Raw genomic sequence first — 13,991 nt, 5'->3', positions numbered from 1 at the left:
CCCCTATTCATAACACATATAAAATAATAAGACATATAAAACACAAAATACTTTTGGTACACATCTAAAATTCATTCAAATTTGTGTTTATATCTTTTTTACATAAATAATTTTTTAAGATATCCAAAATATTAAGATAACTTATAAAATACTTTTAGTACACATCTAAAATTCATCAAATTTGTGCTTATATTTTTTTAACATAAATATTTTTTTAACACAAATAATAAGAAAAAATTTATTTTCTTTTTTGTTGTATTGGTTTGGGAACAGCTCAATATAATATATAGCATTTCTTCTACAGTAAAGTCCAGAAACAAGGTTGTTAAACAAATTTTTTGAACTACACATACAAAACAAATAAAATAAAAGAACAATGCTAGGAAACTAAAATAGTATTAGCAAAAAATCAGCCAAATATCTTTGGGTGAATCCGAAATCTCTACGAGTTAATATATATGGATGTTTCTTCTGCTAAATATCAGAATGTTTCTTTTTCATACTAAATGGACTTTTTTATATATTTTTCGAATTTTTTTATATTCCAAATGTGAATGTCTCTATTTCTTTAAGAATTTCATATTTTTTTTTTAAATTTTATAGATATTTAATTATTTTTGCTAAAATATAACTGGATATTTCTTTTGTTAAGTATTAGGATGTTTTTTTTCATACTAAATGAATGTTTTTTTTATATTTCTATAATTGTGTAATTTGCGGTCTCTTTAATCATCAAAACGACACCTAATATCTCAAAACACAGAGAGCAACATCGTGATGATGATGTGGCTAATCTTCTGTTCCTCCTTCAATGCCTTCTTAAGAATCTTCAGCTGTTTCTTGCTCGAGAAGCTTCCCAAATCCGAAAGCAACTCATCATCCTTGTCCCAACCAAGAACACTCCAATCAACCTCCTTGCTCTTCTTCTTCGAATCCTTCTTCGGAGAGCACCAGAAACACCCCGCTCTTCGAGGTGGCGAAGGAGAAGGTGAAGACGCCGAACCAGAATTCTTCACTTTCACTTTGTTCTTGTTATTATTATTGTTACCCTTTTTCGCTGGTTTGAACATTGAAGACAATGAACTCTCTTCAGACCCATTGGAAGAACCAGAACTAGATGAAACAGAGTCAAATTTAGATTTTGACTTTAACCCATTTCTCCTATACGAAGAATCGGAAGGTGAAGAGACACACCCCTGTTGATTTTCTGACAGCAGCGCGGTGGGTGGTGGCCGGAAAAGACTTGAGCTTGCGGAAGCGAAATTCGAGGTGGGAGGGGAGAATGGAAGAAGTCTGTATGTGTGATTGTTAGAGGTGGGTAGGTTAATGTGAGAGAAAAGATGAAGATTTTTATAGGTTTCAATTAGGTTTACTTAATCAATTTTAAATTTTTTAAATTTTAAATTTAAAAAATTTAAAATTAATTATTAATATAAATTAATGTGGTTTTGTTTAATTTTTTGCTAGTAACCTTTTGTTCCATATACTTTTCCAAAATAAAAATCTCCTTATACTCAAAGAAAAAGAAAACATTGTTTGTCATAAAGCAAACGTGACTGTTAGGCTAATGTTCAACAGTGTTATTGTATACATTAATTAACATATCTAAAATTATAAAATTGTATATTAAATAATTTTTTAACACATTCTAAACTCAACCAAAAATAATTATGTTTATTATTATAAAAAAATCATATATATCCGTCTTAAAATCGAAAAAATTAATTTTAATAGTATTATTTTAATTTTAATTTAGTTAGAGTTTAATTTTAGTTTGTTATTTTTATTTTGTTTGGTTTAAATTTAAATTTAAATATTCTAATTTTAAGGAGACAAAATTTAAAATTTTAAATATATAAGAAAAAATTTGAGACATAATATTTAAAAATAATTATTATAATAAATAATTACAGATTAAATGATGAATTATGATGGATACTACTTACACCAAAAAGTTATTTACTATGGACAAAGTATAGGAATGTTGTTAGTGCCATGTGAGATCGACAACAAATCTAACCGCACAAGTTCTTCAGTTACTACTTACTCAGATCCAAAACTTCAGTTTAAAGTCAAGTCCAAAATAAATAAAAATAGACTTCAGAGTAAAGTTCAACTTGCACCGGATGATTAGCATGTAAGTACTTGTTTGGTTTAAATTTTCATTATGTATTTTTCAATTATTTTCAGAAATTTTTTAAAAAATTGTGAAAATAATAAAATTTTATTTTTCATTTTTATATTTTATTTTTAGAATTAAGATAAATAAATAAGAAACAGAAACGCAAACATTGTCCTTAATGTTTTCCGAAAACTATGTAGCTTTGTAAACTTTGTTATGCAACAAGGGTCTTGTTTTTTGGTTGGAATAGGAACTTGTTTAAGCATCAGCATGCCTAGGTCGCATTAATTGTTGTTAAATTCTGGTGCTGTGAATATATGGAAATTGATGCTTCAACAATGGATGACATCACATAGAGAAGTTAAGTCCAAAGAAAGAGCATGGCAGCTGCATGAAGAAGTAGATGGGATATAAAGTAGAAATAAAGGATGTAAAAAGAAAGCAGAATCTTTTCCTGCTTTCAATTGATAAGGAAAATGAGCCAATCCAAAACTGAAGTGAATAATTCCTACATTATGCTACTCTGTATATTTCGATAATATTTTGATTTACTGTAGGTTTGAATAATAACTATTTCGATTGTGAATTATATTCTATCAGCCTTTATATTTTGGGAGATGGAAGAAAAGATAGATGAAAACAAACAACTCATCTAGTCATCTCTAAAATTATTAGGACAAATTGCAAGCCCTTATTCCTTCACCATCACCACCATTGTTCATCTCCCATTGCCACTTGGCGTCTTCAACACAAACAAATTAAAAATTCGTAGCTTTGATCTCATTGCAGTGAGTTTGCAAGCATTTTTGTATAGAAAAATATGGACTTGCAGCAGTTGGAACAGTATCATTCTTAACCTCATGAGAGTATTGAGTAATGAGTATTCAGACATTATTAAAAGTTACTTTTTACATACAAACATACAGGATTTCCTCATGTAAAATTTGAGTTATCTCAGCTTTGTTACAACAGCAAATCAAATGAATTCAATTTCGGATGCTCCCCAGTTAAACTTGTCACTGGGAGTGGGGACTGACAAATAATTCAGTATAAAGAGAAAGGAACGTTAAAGCGTTGTTCCTTTCAGTTGGAATCTGGCAAAGACACCACATCATCCTCAAAGAGCTTGACCTCGCACAATCTTCCACCTGCTTCATCGGCAAATGCTATCTTTTTCCTTTCTTTTCGCACTACCTCTTGGGCCGCTGGAGGACCACCTTCACTTAATTTCTGCATTTAATCAAGGATCCAATAATGAATCAAACATGAAAAAGGAAATAGAAAACCATATAAACTTGTTTTAAAATCAGGAGCTTCAAGTCTATTAATACTATGACCGAGGAAGAAGAACATACCATTATCTTACAGAAACGGTTGCAATCCCTTGCCATGAAAGACAAGCTTCGTTTTGCAGCTTCTTCAGCTCTTGTGGCATTTTTAACAGCCATTCTTGCCTGAAAAATCAATTATCGATAATTAACAACAAATATCAAAATACATCAATTGACAAGTATGGCTCCAGCCCTAAATAGCAAGAGCAAAAGCTGAAGTCACTATAATCTGCTCAGTACTAATCATAGAAGGAGTGTGTCATGAGCCACAGAACATGAAGGGAAGATATTACAATTACAATAACAATTACTGTAATGAAGACAGAGCTTTACGAAAGGAGCCTAAATAATCATTTAGAACAGAAAATCCTCTGGTAAGATCATGTGTGATGTGTGTTACACTATAGAGAGGCCAAAGATGAAAGATCCAACAAATATCACAAACTTGCTTGTCAAAATCTATCATTAGAATTGCAGCATAGATAGCACATTGCCATAAAGATTTGGTTTCCTCCCTCTTTCCAGATTGCAGAACAAGCAAGATCTACAAGAACTAATCTAGTGTTGCAAAGCACACACAAGAGACACCATATATACTATACAAAGTATTCTCATGGAACAACTACTCGAATTAAAGCTTCTAAAATTTTTCAACGAGGGTATAAACCTATTCCAAAAATGTCAAATGTATACTTCCAAGCGAAACTTTGATTAGTTGGCCTTTTATTTGTTTATAAAAAATACTATTTTTATTTGAGATGTTTATTTGTAATGTACTATGCAAGCTCTAACTTCACGATTTGATCCTTTAGAGGATAAAGCTTGTGTTCCTTTCAGGAATTTCAGCCTTCGACCTCATGCTTCACCAAAAAAGAAAATAACTCTTAAATGTAACCAAGACAAGAATTGTTCATAGTTTTACCAATTATACAAGCATAGAGATTAATTCTACCATATTTAGCCATCATAGCATTTTCTTCTTTTTTTCATTTTTCTATCATCAGAGCACTGATATAAGCTTCATGCGAGCTACAAGGATATAACAAGGCTTCAATTCAAATTTCCAATATTTAAGCAAAAGCCTTTAAGATAATAGGTTTCGGATTATCATACCTCATTTACTTTATATCTCAGTGATGTATTTAGACAGAACTCAGATCGTAACATGTCATCCACAATTTCCTTCATTGACTTCAATTCCTTTGTGAGTTTCATTGTCAAACATTCTACATCGTGCATCTGCTGCTGTGAAAATGCTATGGCACTCTTAGAGCAACTCTGAACAGAGTTAAACCCTATGCGGTTGGCCGGGCAAGGAGGACTCTTGAAAATCCCTTTAGGCTGGGAACCTCTTTTAGAGGTCTTAGGAGTAATAATAATTTTGTCGGGGCTATCAGTGAATCCTGATCTCATATTACCATTAAGCCCTTCATCAGCATCACTCTTATTAGTCTGCTCACCATATTGTAGTTTACCCTTGCAACTTGAATGCACTGTATCCCAATATAAGGATCAGGATGTAATAGAAAGAAATAGCATATATAGAAAGAACAAAAAGTCTAATTATATTTATGATAAAACAATAACCCATCAAACACACAATACGCAAAAAGGAGAATTATTGAATGAACATCTATGTTGTATTTTATTCAATAGAAAAAGCCAAAGCCACTAACTAGAAAACCATATATTTGACAGAGAAATGAACTCACAACACACAAGATTTCTGGAAAAAGCATTTTACTTTCAAGCCTTGTATGCCTTCTTCACCATCACCATCATGGATTAAATTTTCAGTTATTAGGATTACTTCTCATGTAGTGAGTAGCTAGCTATACAACAGATTTCTACTCTTTCAACAGTCATGATTTTCTAAGAAGTTATTTCCTTTTTCATGGTAGTTCACTTTGTATTTCAATTGGCATTTATGATCTAGATCACTACATAAAATGTTAAAACTAAATTCTTAGGCACTTACTCAAATTGTTTTTCTGAATTAGATGTACGGACTCCATGGCTTTATATATGAGTTGCAAGCACTGCGCTGCTGGCGTATTTATAGACTAAAATTGTGTATATATATTATGCTAACAAGAATTCAAGGAGTGGAGTTATTATTTGATAAAAGTGGGTATAAATTTAGAGTACTCACTGAGTACATTTTAACTACTTTGATTGTTAGAATATAATTAGGATCAATTAGTATATCTGAATATTTATTATTATAAAATATTTTCGATTCAACGTGTCAAATTTAAATATAAAACTGTGCATCGCACCATTTAACACTAGTAAAACAACAAATTGCACATCATGAGATGATGTGTTGTATTGTATCACATCATACTATGTTTTCTCCCTAAACATCCAATGTTGTTTAGAGGCAAAAGCCAATATCCAGCAACTAACAAAATATCGAAATCTATAACCTATAGAAAGTTTAAGACTGCTGAGAAATGGCACTAGTAGCAACCGAAGACACAGAAATTCTGCTTACAGGACGAGAGGACTTCTTCACATAAGAGGAATTCCACTCCCCACCATCTTGAGAATAATAGTCCATTGGATATTCACCACCAAAATCGCTCTTTCCATTTCCATTTTCATCTTCTCCCCAGCTACACTCACAAGAAGAATCACCACTCTTCTGGCAACTTACACCACCATCTTCACAACCTTCCTGCACCTTTGCCACCAACACATTTTTCTTCTTCTCCCACCAGCCAGGTATCACCCCCAACGCGATCTCTGCCTCGAAGGGATTGAGCACTGGTTTCCCAAAAGCATCACCCCAATCAATCGATAACCGAGGACAAGCAATCTGAATCCAAGCATCCACGGAGTCCTCAAACAATGCAATCCTTGCAGGGCTAATCTCAGACATCAAGAAAACAGTATAAAAGAACCCTTTTTCCTTCATATTCTTTTCCAATCTCTCCAGAATCTTAGGATTCCCTTGCCTACCCAAAGTCCCCAAAACAACACCCCAATTCCGAGCTTCCTCCCTCGCTCTCAAAATCGCACCTTTCCTAGATTCCTTCATTCCCACGTGATCATACTCTTCCAGAAACAACTTTCCAATGTAAGGGTCATACCTAAAAGCCTTAATCCCAGGATTAGCTATCATGATCGCCTCAAGATGAAACCTTCCATCAGCTACAAATACCAAAACGCTATTCTCAGGATTCTCACTAAACGAATCCATTAATGAAACCTTGGGAGCAGTGCAGCCAAGAACCTCACCGGCCGAAAGAGGCTTGGACTGTGGTACCAAAACACTAAACCCTGATTTCTCCAATTCCGGCTTCGCAGCCCTAATTGCAGATGCAAACTGAATAGTACCAGCTAATACAAGGTTCTGGGCGCGAGATTCGAGGTTCAATTTAAAGGTATCAACCAAATGGGAAACGTCGATTTTGATGTCGACGAAGACGTAGAGACAGGGGATGGTGGTGGAATCGATGGGGACAAGGCAGCTGTGGCCGTAGTGGATGAGGAGGTCGGCGGAGAGCGCAGCGGCGGAGAAGTCGTCGACACAACAAGCGCCGTAGGTGACGTCACCGAGAACGTAGCAGCGGTCGACGGCGGCGAAGGCAGTGAGGATGTCGGAGAGAGGGAGGGAGTACATGAGGAGGCCCTCGGGGAACTGAAGGGCAACGCGCTTGGCGCCGGTGGAAAGAACACGCCAAACGCATTTGTGGACCTCGAAGTTGTAGTTGTGAGGGAGAACGGAGATGGCGGCGTTGAGGGCTGCGTCGTTGAGGATGGAATCGGGGATTTGGTTCTTCACAAACCGCTTCGGCGTTGGCTTTGGCTTAGGTTGCTCCACCTCCATCGACCAATCAACCTTCTTCTCTCTCTAATCAACAACCAAGAGAGATCAAAATCAAACAGAAATCAAACATAAATCAACAACCAAGAGAGATCAAAATCAAACAGAATAATCAACAATCTGAATTCTAACCTAAATAAAACATACAAACCACGTGAATATTTCATAAGTTATTATGAGTCCGTTTAGGAAGTAGCAGAAGCTACTTTTTTTGACTTTTGGATTATGAAAAGTCACCGCGTGTTTGGCACAATTTTAGGAAAAGCTTTTAACTTTTTAAAAAGTTAATTTGCAGCTTTTTGAAGAAGTAGAAATATATGCAAGGTTCTGAAAACCGAACCGGTCATTGAACTGTTCTAGTGATTGGTTCACTGGTTTATTGGTCCAACCAGTTCAACCGTGGTTCAACCGAAATAACCGTTTTATAATAAAATAATAAATAAAATATAAATAAACACACCAAGATTAACAAAAATCAACTATATTTAACTAAGATTAACAAAATTTTCAAACATAATTTTAACAAGATAAATTAACAGAGTTTTCAAACCAATTTTAACAAGTTCAGCACAATGATTAATAGCAAAAAAAAAGGCTAGCACTGTCAACTCTCCAATTGCTCAATAACCTCCTTTCCTTCCCAACACCTTCAGAGTAATCTCTAGCTCATCCCACACTAAGTTATATCAATTAGAAATTATCAAACCACATTCATTTTGTATGCCAAAAAGTTTTAACATGGAAAGCTTTATTGCAAGAATGCAAGTCGGTGTGCAGGTCCTCAGACAGCTAATCAATACAAACATTCAAGTAAAAAGAAAGACAACACAGCAACAACACAACAAAGAATCAAAGGAACATTTAAAACACAGCAACAACACAACACCTATAGGAATATTTAAAACAAAGCAACAAAGAAAGAAATATCTAAGAATCAGCATTGTTGAGAACAATAACTTGAACGTGTATGCTTAAAGAATCAAAGGCTAAGTTTCACTGGGAACTGAAGAACACCCAAACGAAGGAAACTTCAATAACAGCTTAAACCAAAATTCACAATCCCTTTAAATTGAAGCAGCAAGCAACTTGAGAACTAAAGCAAGGTTAACAAGGTTAAGCAATGAACTAAATCAGCGTAATTTTAACAAAGATTAACTGAAATAAATCAACTAATTATTCAATGATTCAATCCAAAATAAGAAAACAGTATAATACACCACAGGAGCAGAGCTAATTAATGATTTAAATTTCAATCTGAGTAGCACTAACAGAATCCAAAAAAAAAATAAAAATTCTAGCAGAATCTCAAAAAAATCATTTAATAATGCTTCAAATGGGTGTTGACCCGTATACGAATAGTGTTGCTGAATGAAATGATGTAGAACCAACAATTAATCATACTTCAAGTAATAACAGCAAGGTTTAGAAGTTAGAACCAACAATTAATCATACTTCAACAATTATTATTACAACAAATTAGGTTTATACCTAGGGTTAGTGGAAGACAGAGAAGAATGCAGAGCTGGCGGCGACAGGAACAGTGACTGGGGTAGAAGGGTCGAACAGAGCTGGCGCCGGCAGGAAGACACTCGCGACGGCAACTGGCGCTGGCGGTGGCTGCGATTTTGACGGCTGAAAGGAAAGCTTGTTGTGCGAACAGAAAGCTAGCACCACGGGTCTGTGCAGGTGAGTGACTTCCACGGACCTTGTGACAGCGACGGTGGCTAGACGGAGGTTGCGCCGGAAGCTCGTGGGGGATACTGAACGTGGTGAGACCGTGAGAGCGAGAGGTGAGAATGGAGGGAGGGGAGGCTCGAGAATGGGTGTGTGTGCAGTGCAAGGTTCTGAAAACCGGACCGGTCATCAAACCGTTCTAATCACTAGTTCACTGGTTTACTGGTCTAACCGGTCCAACCAGTGGTTCAACCGGAAAAATCGTTTTAGAATAAAATAATAAATAAATTATAAATAAACATCCTAAAATATCTTCTAAATTTAAAACACTACACAAAAAACATCAACCAAATTTATATGATATTATCAAAATACAAACTCAAAAGTTAAATAGTAAAAAAAAATATCTAAATATTAAATTTTGACTTTGAGGGTTAACAGGAGACAAAGGATTATCAATTTCAAAAGAATGTTGAGCTAATTCAATTAGAAAATGTTGATCATTCTGTGGTATTATGCTAACTGAACATGAACTTGAACCTTGCAAGATGACCTTTTCGGTTTAATCTTAGACAGCGTTGCGTTCATCTGTTGTAAGAGAGCTCTCTTAGCAAGAGATTCTTCTTGCTGAGCAAACCATAAACGGGATCTAGTGTTGTTTCCAAGTTGAGGTATCAACAAAACAAGTAATCATTGAATAAGAAAGCATAACATATCACCAACTACCTATACGCTAAACTTGTACTCTACTCATTCAGCAACAATCAGCATTTGATTTGATTTCCATTTTTAGCATTCAGCAACAACCATTACAAAAGAGCAGCATAACAACAACAGGCAGCACAACAAAGGAAAAAAAAACAATGAAAGTCACAAAAGAAATTAGCAATCCTAATCCTGTTTCGTACATTTAATTACTCATAAACAAAACTCAACTCTACCTAAATTGTTAATTTAACCTTGGTCTTATGGAATCATAAATAGGAATACATTACATTGCTCTTTCTTCTAAAATTCAAGCAAAAACAAAAACTAATGGTTTTAGTAGTTTAGTACTTGTTTCAGCATTCGAACAGTGTAAATTGATCCAAAAACTCATGTTATTCTGTTGCTTTGTTCTCTAAGGAATCCAGTGAACCTTAGGCTCCCAACCCCACAACCTTCACAACCACTTGTCGCATCACTTTGCCATTTAAAACCGTAAAACAAACATTTCTGATTGATACAAATGATCATATAACAGAGTAAGTTTATTTTAATATACATGATTTAAGTATTTAACACAGTAAGTGAGTCACAGAGCAATCAGAAGTCAGAACCATACATACAAATACAAGACAGAGTAAGTGAGTAACAGAGCAACCAGCAAATACAAGACAGTATCAAACTTCAAAGTTCAAACCAAGACTGAAGACCGAAGAAGAAGAATTGAAGAACCAAACTTCAGAACCAAGACCGAAGAAGAATTGAAGAAAAATGGAACAAAAATTGAAGAACAAGACCGAAGACGAGAAGCCACTAACCTGGGTTCCGTGTCGAGAAGCCAGCTAAGATGAAGAGGACCTGCCGAGTTACTGGGTTCCGGACACGGGGAAGAGGAAGAAGCGGCGGTGCTGAGGAGCTGGGGACGGCGGCGGCGCTTAGGAGCTGCGAACGGCGGCGACGATAGACTGATGGAAGGCTAGGGTTCCTTTGGTTCAGAGTTCTCCAGTGACAAATGAAGTGAATGAACGATTGGGGGAAGAGGGGGGTTGGTCACGAGGGGAGTGGATCTGTTTTTTTTATCCGAACCGCATGGTTACCGGTCCGGCCCAACCGGCCGGTTTTTGGCCGGTTTGGTGGTTTTTCAGCATTTTTTCTTTGGACGGTTATAGGCGAAGGACCGGACTGTTTGCATCGCCGGTTTCCAGTTGAACCGGCCGGTCCAGTCCAATTTTCAGAACCATGAGTGCAATGTGGGTGTCTGGGTGAAAGAGTTTTAGGGTTCCATTTGGGGGCCAAGCAAAACGCATTTTTCACTCTTTTGGCAAAATTAAAAAACCGACCGGATCACGATTGGGTTCGACCGATCGATTTCCGGCCGGTTTAAAGATTTAACTTCGATTTTTGAATTGGACGGTTTTGTTTATTGTCCAAACTGTGTTTACTAACGATTCTCGGTTCAACCGGCCAGTTCAAACCGATTTTAAGAACATTGAGGAAAATAAATAGATAAAGCAGTACATATACATGTTTTCTTTGGTATTTGTGACATACATTTTATGTTTATGAAATGATTGTTTTGGGAATCATATCATGTATCTAATATGAAAAAATCACACCATCTAAAAAATTAATGAAAAAATTGATTTTCATATAATATCGCATTGTTAAGTTCCAAAGAAATAGCATTGTTAAGTTCCAAAGAAATAGCGTTTAAGAATTTTATATAATTACTTTATTTTTTAATTTATTTCAGAGCACATCATATTTGTATAAAAATATGCCTCATTTTCTCACTAGGTTGTTTGAATTACTCTAATCAAATTTTCTCTACAATAAAAAAAAGTCTAAAATAAAATTTACATGAAAAAGTATAGGTAACCAACATTTTTAAACAATGTGAATTAATAAAGTTAAAAGAATAAATTAATCTTAAATTTAATTAGTAACATTAAATTAGAATGTAATACAAGGGTGTTCGCGGTACGGTTTGGTTCGATTTTTGAGAGAAAAGTCATCCGATCCGATCGTCCAATTAAACTACGACTCGGTTTGGTTCAATTTTTTTATTGAAGCCATCCGAACCAAACCAAACTAATTAAAATCGGTTTGATTTGGTTCGATTTGTTCAGTTTTTTGAATCAATTAAAAAAAAATACTAACATACTATTTCACAAAGTCATAACATTGAAATCGACAAGCACAAATACACAATCGTTAACAACGTATTGGTCTAATGAAATTTAAGGACAAAAGGAATTTAAATACGACAATTAAAGAAGTTTAAAAGTTCAATAGTCAACACAACTAAAAATAAAAATAAATTTCCATTAAAAGATAGCCAAATTATAGTGTCTCCTCTCCAGATTGATCGAGTCCTTGAATTTCCCATACAAAATCTTCTTCAGTTCAGCCATCTGAGCAACTTGCTTATACATACATACCCTTTCAGATGAAATGAACAAAAGCACGGTTATTAAAATGTTGATAAAAATTAGTTAACAAAGGAGTTGAATCATGTAAAATTTTTTTATTCACTAGAAAGAAAAATGAGAGGACATGACAACAAAATAATTTATGAAGTTTTGATGTGTACTCTGATATTTATTAAGTTTTGATGTGTGTACTTTTATCTCTTCCAAATTCTTTCATTTGTACTTTTGTCTATTTATTGAAACTCTGATACTTTGTAAAAGTGTAAATCTTTATTATTCCCTCTCCTTCTATGCAATAATGCCCTCTTTTTTACCTACTCTGCATACATAAATTCACAGGCAGTGTTGAAGAAACAAATAAATTATCTATATAGACAAGGAATGCAACAATAAGGGTCCTCCTCCCCCATCAATTTGTTACCATTAACAAAGTTCTGATTTTAGAATAGTAAATTTGCAATTGGTGTAACTAAATACTAAATGGAGAAGGTCATGCATCAACTTTGGTCCCTGTTGTGTGAATGCTAACTAGGCTAGATGTTCTTCATGAATTCCATGGATTTCATTAGCACATTATGAGGGAACATAGATCGCATTTAACAGCGAGCTGTGGGTGCGGCCATAGAATAAGTATATAAACTGATTTAAAGTTCTCTGATTTAGAGTTAAGCACTTACATATTTGTCAAAGCTGTCATATTGGCAACAAAAGGAGACAAAGATCTTGAAAGCTCCATACTTGTCAAATTTATGAAAACAACAGGAAATCATAAGTAATATCGCATTTACGGAGTACAGTAACATTGGAACTGGAAGGACAAAGTATTGTGCCAAATTAAAAACCAGCAAAAACACAACAACAAATAAAAATCAGCAAAAACACAACAACAAATAAATTAAAAACCAGCAACAATCAGCAACAATACCAACAATGAAGTAATTCAACAAAAGCAATTCAACCAGCAATCAGCAACAATACACTAATTTCAAATCTACTCCAAATTTAATTCTTCAAATCTGATTTCAATATCTTCCTATCAAGATCCAAAACCAGTTTATCTGATTTCAAATCTGATTTCATACTAAATCACTTCAAAAGTTTCTTATATTATTCTTCCAAAAAAAACTAATAATAACCAGAAGCAGTTTATATTATTTTTCCAACAATACCAAGCTACCAACAGTACAAACAGAAGCACTTTCAGTAATTCAAAACAGAAATTAGTTAAATTACATACCTGGCTCGGTGGCTACCGCTCCATATATGACTTGAATCGGTGGCTGGGTGGGAGGTGCTACGTTGTGGGTGGCTAGAAACACTGCTGGGTGAGTGGGTGGTGCTGTGCTACTGCTGGGTGCGAAGGTGGTGCTCTGTTCACGAGGAGGTCCTGGGAGCGAAGGTTCGGAGGCGCTAGGGGGGAGAGTTCGGCGGCGCTGCAAGGTGGTGGGAGGAACGGTCTCGCCGGCGCTAGGTGGGTTCGCCGCAGGCCTCGAGAGTGCAGAAAGCGAGAGTGTGGGAAGAGAGTGACTACTGGCTGCAGGCCTCGAGAGTGCAGAAAGCGAGAGTGTGGGAAGAGAGTGACTACTGGCTAGGTTTCATTTGGGGGGGGGGGGGGGGGGGGGGGGGGCAAGGGGGTTAAGTTAGGCACGTTCGTTTGGGCCTTTGTGGAGGGAGGGGGTGTTGGTTTTTTAGGGTTTTCCCTGACCGGTTCGGTTTGGTTGGGATTTTCATTATCAAAACCGAAAACCGAACCGTAATAAAAACAGCAAAACATGTTTTTTTCGATTTTCAATTTTTTCGGTTCGATTGGTCGATTTAGATCGGTCCGGATTGATTTTGAAACACCCCTAGGGTATACTTTTATTTGATTGGTAATTATTCATGTTTTCAAGATG

At 35.5% G+C, this 13,991-nt stretch overlaps 2 protein-coding genes and 1 long non-coding RNA gene across 4 annotated transcripts; all 3 read right to left on the bottom strand.

Moving 5' to 3' along the window:
- Positions 1–752: 752 nt before the first annotated feature.
- On the bottom strand, positions 753–3,014 carry LOC130963207 (uncharacterized). The gene is made up of 2 exons (XM_057889343.1): positions 2,980–3,014; positions 753–1,293 (listed from the first exon to the last, which is right to left on the bottom strand). The coding sequence occupies exons 1-2, from the start codon at positions 3,012–3,014 to the stop codon at positions 753–755; spliced, it is 576 nt and encodes a 191-aa protein (XP_057745326.1).
- A 1,630-nt stretch (positions 3,015–4,644) lies between these two features.
- On the bottom strand, positions 4,645–10,694 carry LOC130961233 (uncharacterized). Of its 2 annotated transcripts, none has more exons than XM_057886990.1 (3): positions 10,483–10,694; positions 5,951–7,312; positions 4,645–4,946 (listed from the first exon to the last, which is right to left on the bottom strand). In XM_057886990.1, the coding sequence occupies exons 2-3, from the start codon at positions 7,286–7,288 to the stop codon at positions 4,863–4,865; spliced, it is 1,422 nt and encodes a 473-aa protein (XP_057742973.1). In that variant the 5' UTR covers positions 7,289–7,312; positions 10,483–10,694; the 3' UTR covers positions 4,645–4,862. The 2 variants fall into 2 exon arrangements, with proteins under 2 accessions (XP_057742973.1, XP_057742974.1); XM_057886991.1 differs by lacking the exon at positions 10,483–10,694 and adding an exon at positions 8,774–9,011.
- A 1,142-nt stretch (positions 10,695–11,836) lies between these two features.
- Positions 11,837–13,690, bottom strand: LOC130961923 (uncharacterized). Its single transcript, XR_009079663.1, has 3 exons — positions 13,334–13,690; positions 12,774–12,833; positions 11,837–12,106 (listed from the first exon to the last, which is right to left on the bottom strand). It is a non-coding gene; the product is annotated as an uncharacterized LOC130961923 (long non-coding RNA).
- Between the last annotated feature and the right edge of the window lie 301 nt (positions 13,691–13,991).

This window comes from Arachis stenosperma, chromosome 2 (genome assembly GCF_014773155.1).
Source record: "Arachis stenosperma cultivar V10309 chromosome 2, arast.V10309.gnm1.PFL2, whole genome shotgun sequence".
Lineage (NCBI taxonomy): Eukaryota > Viridiplantae > Streptophyta > Magnoliopsida > Fabales > Fabaceae > Arachis > Arachis stenosperma.
Note: the sequence above shows the minus strand (reverse complement) of the source record. Positions and strands in the feature narration are given on the sequence as shown.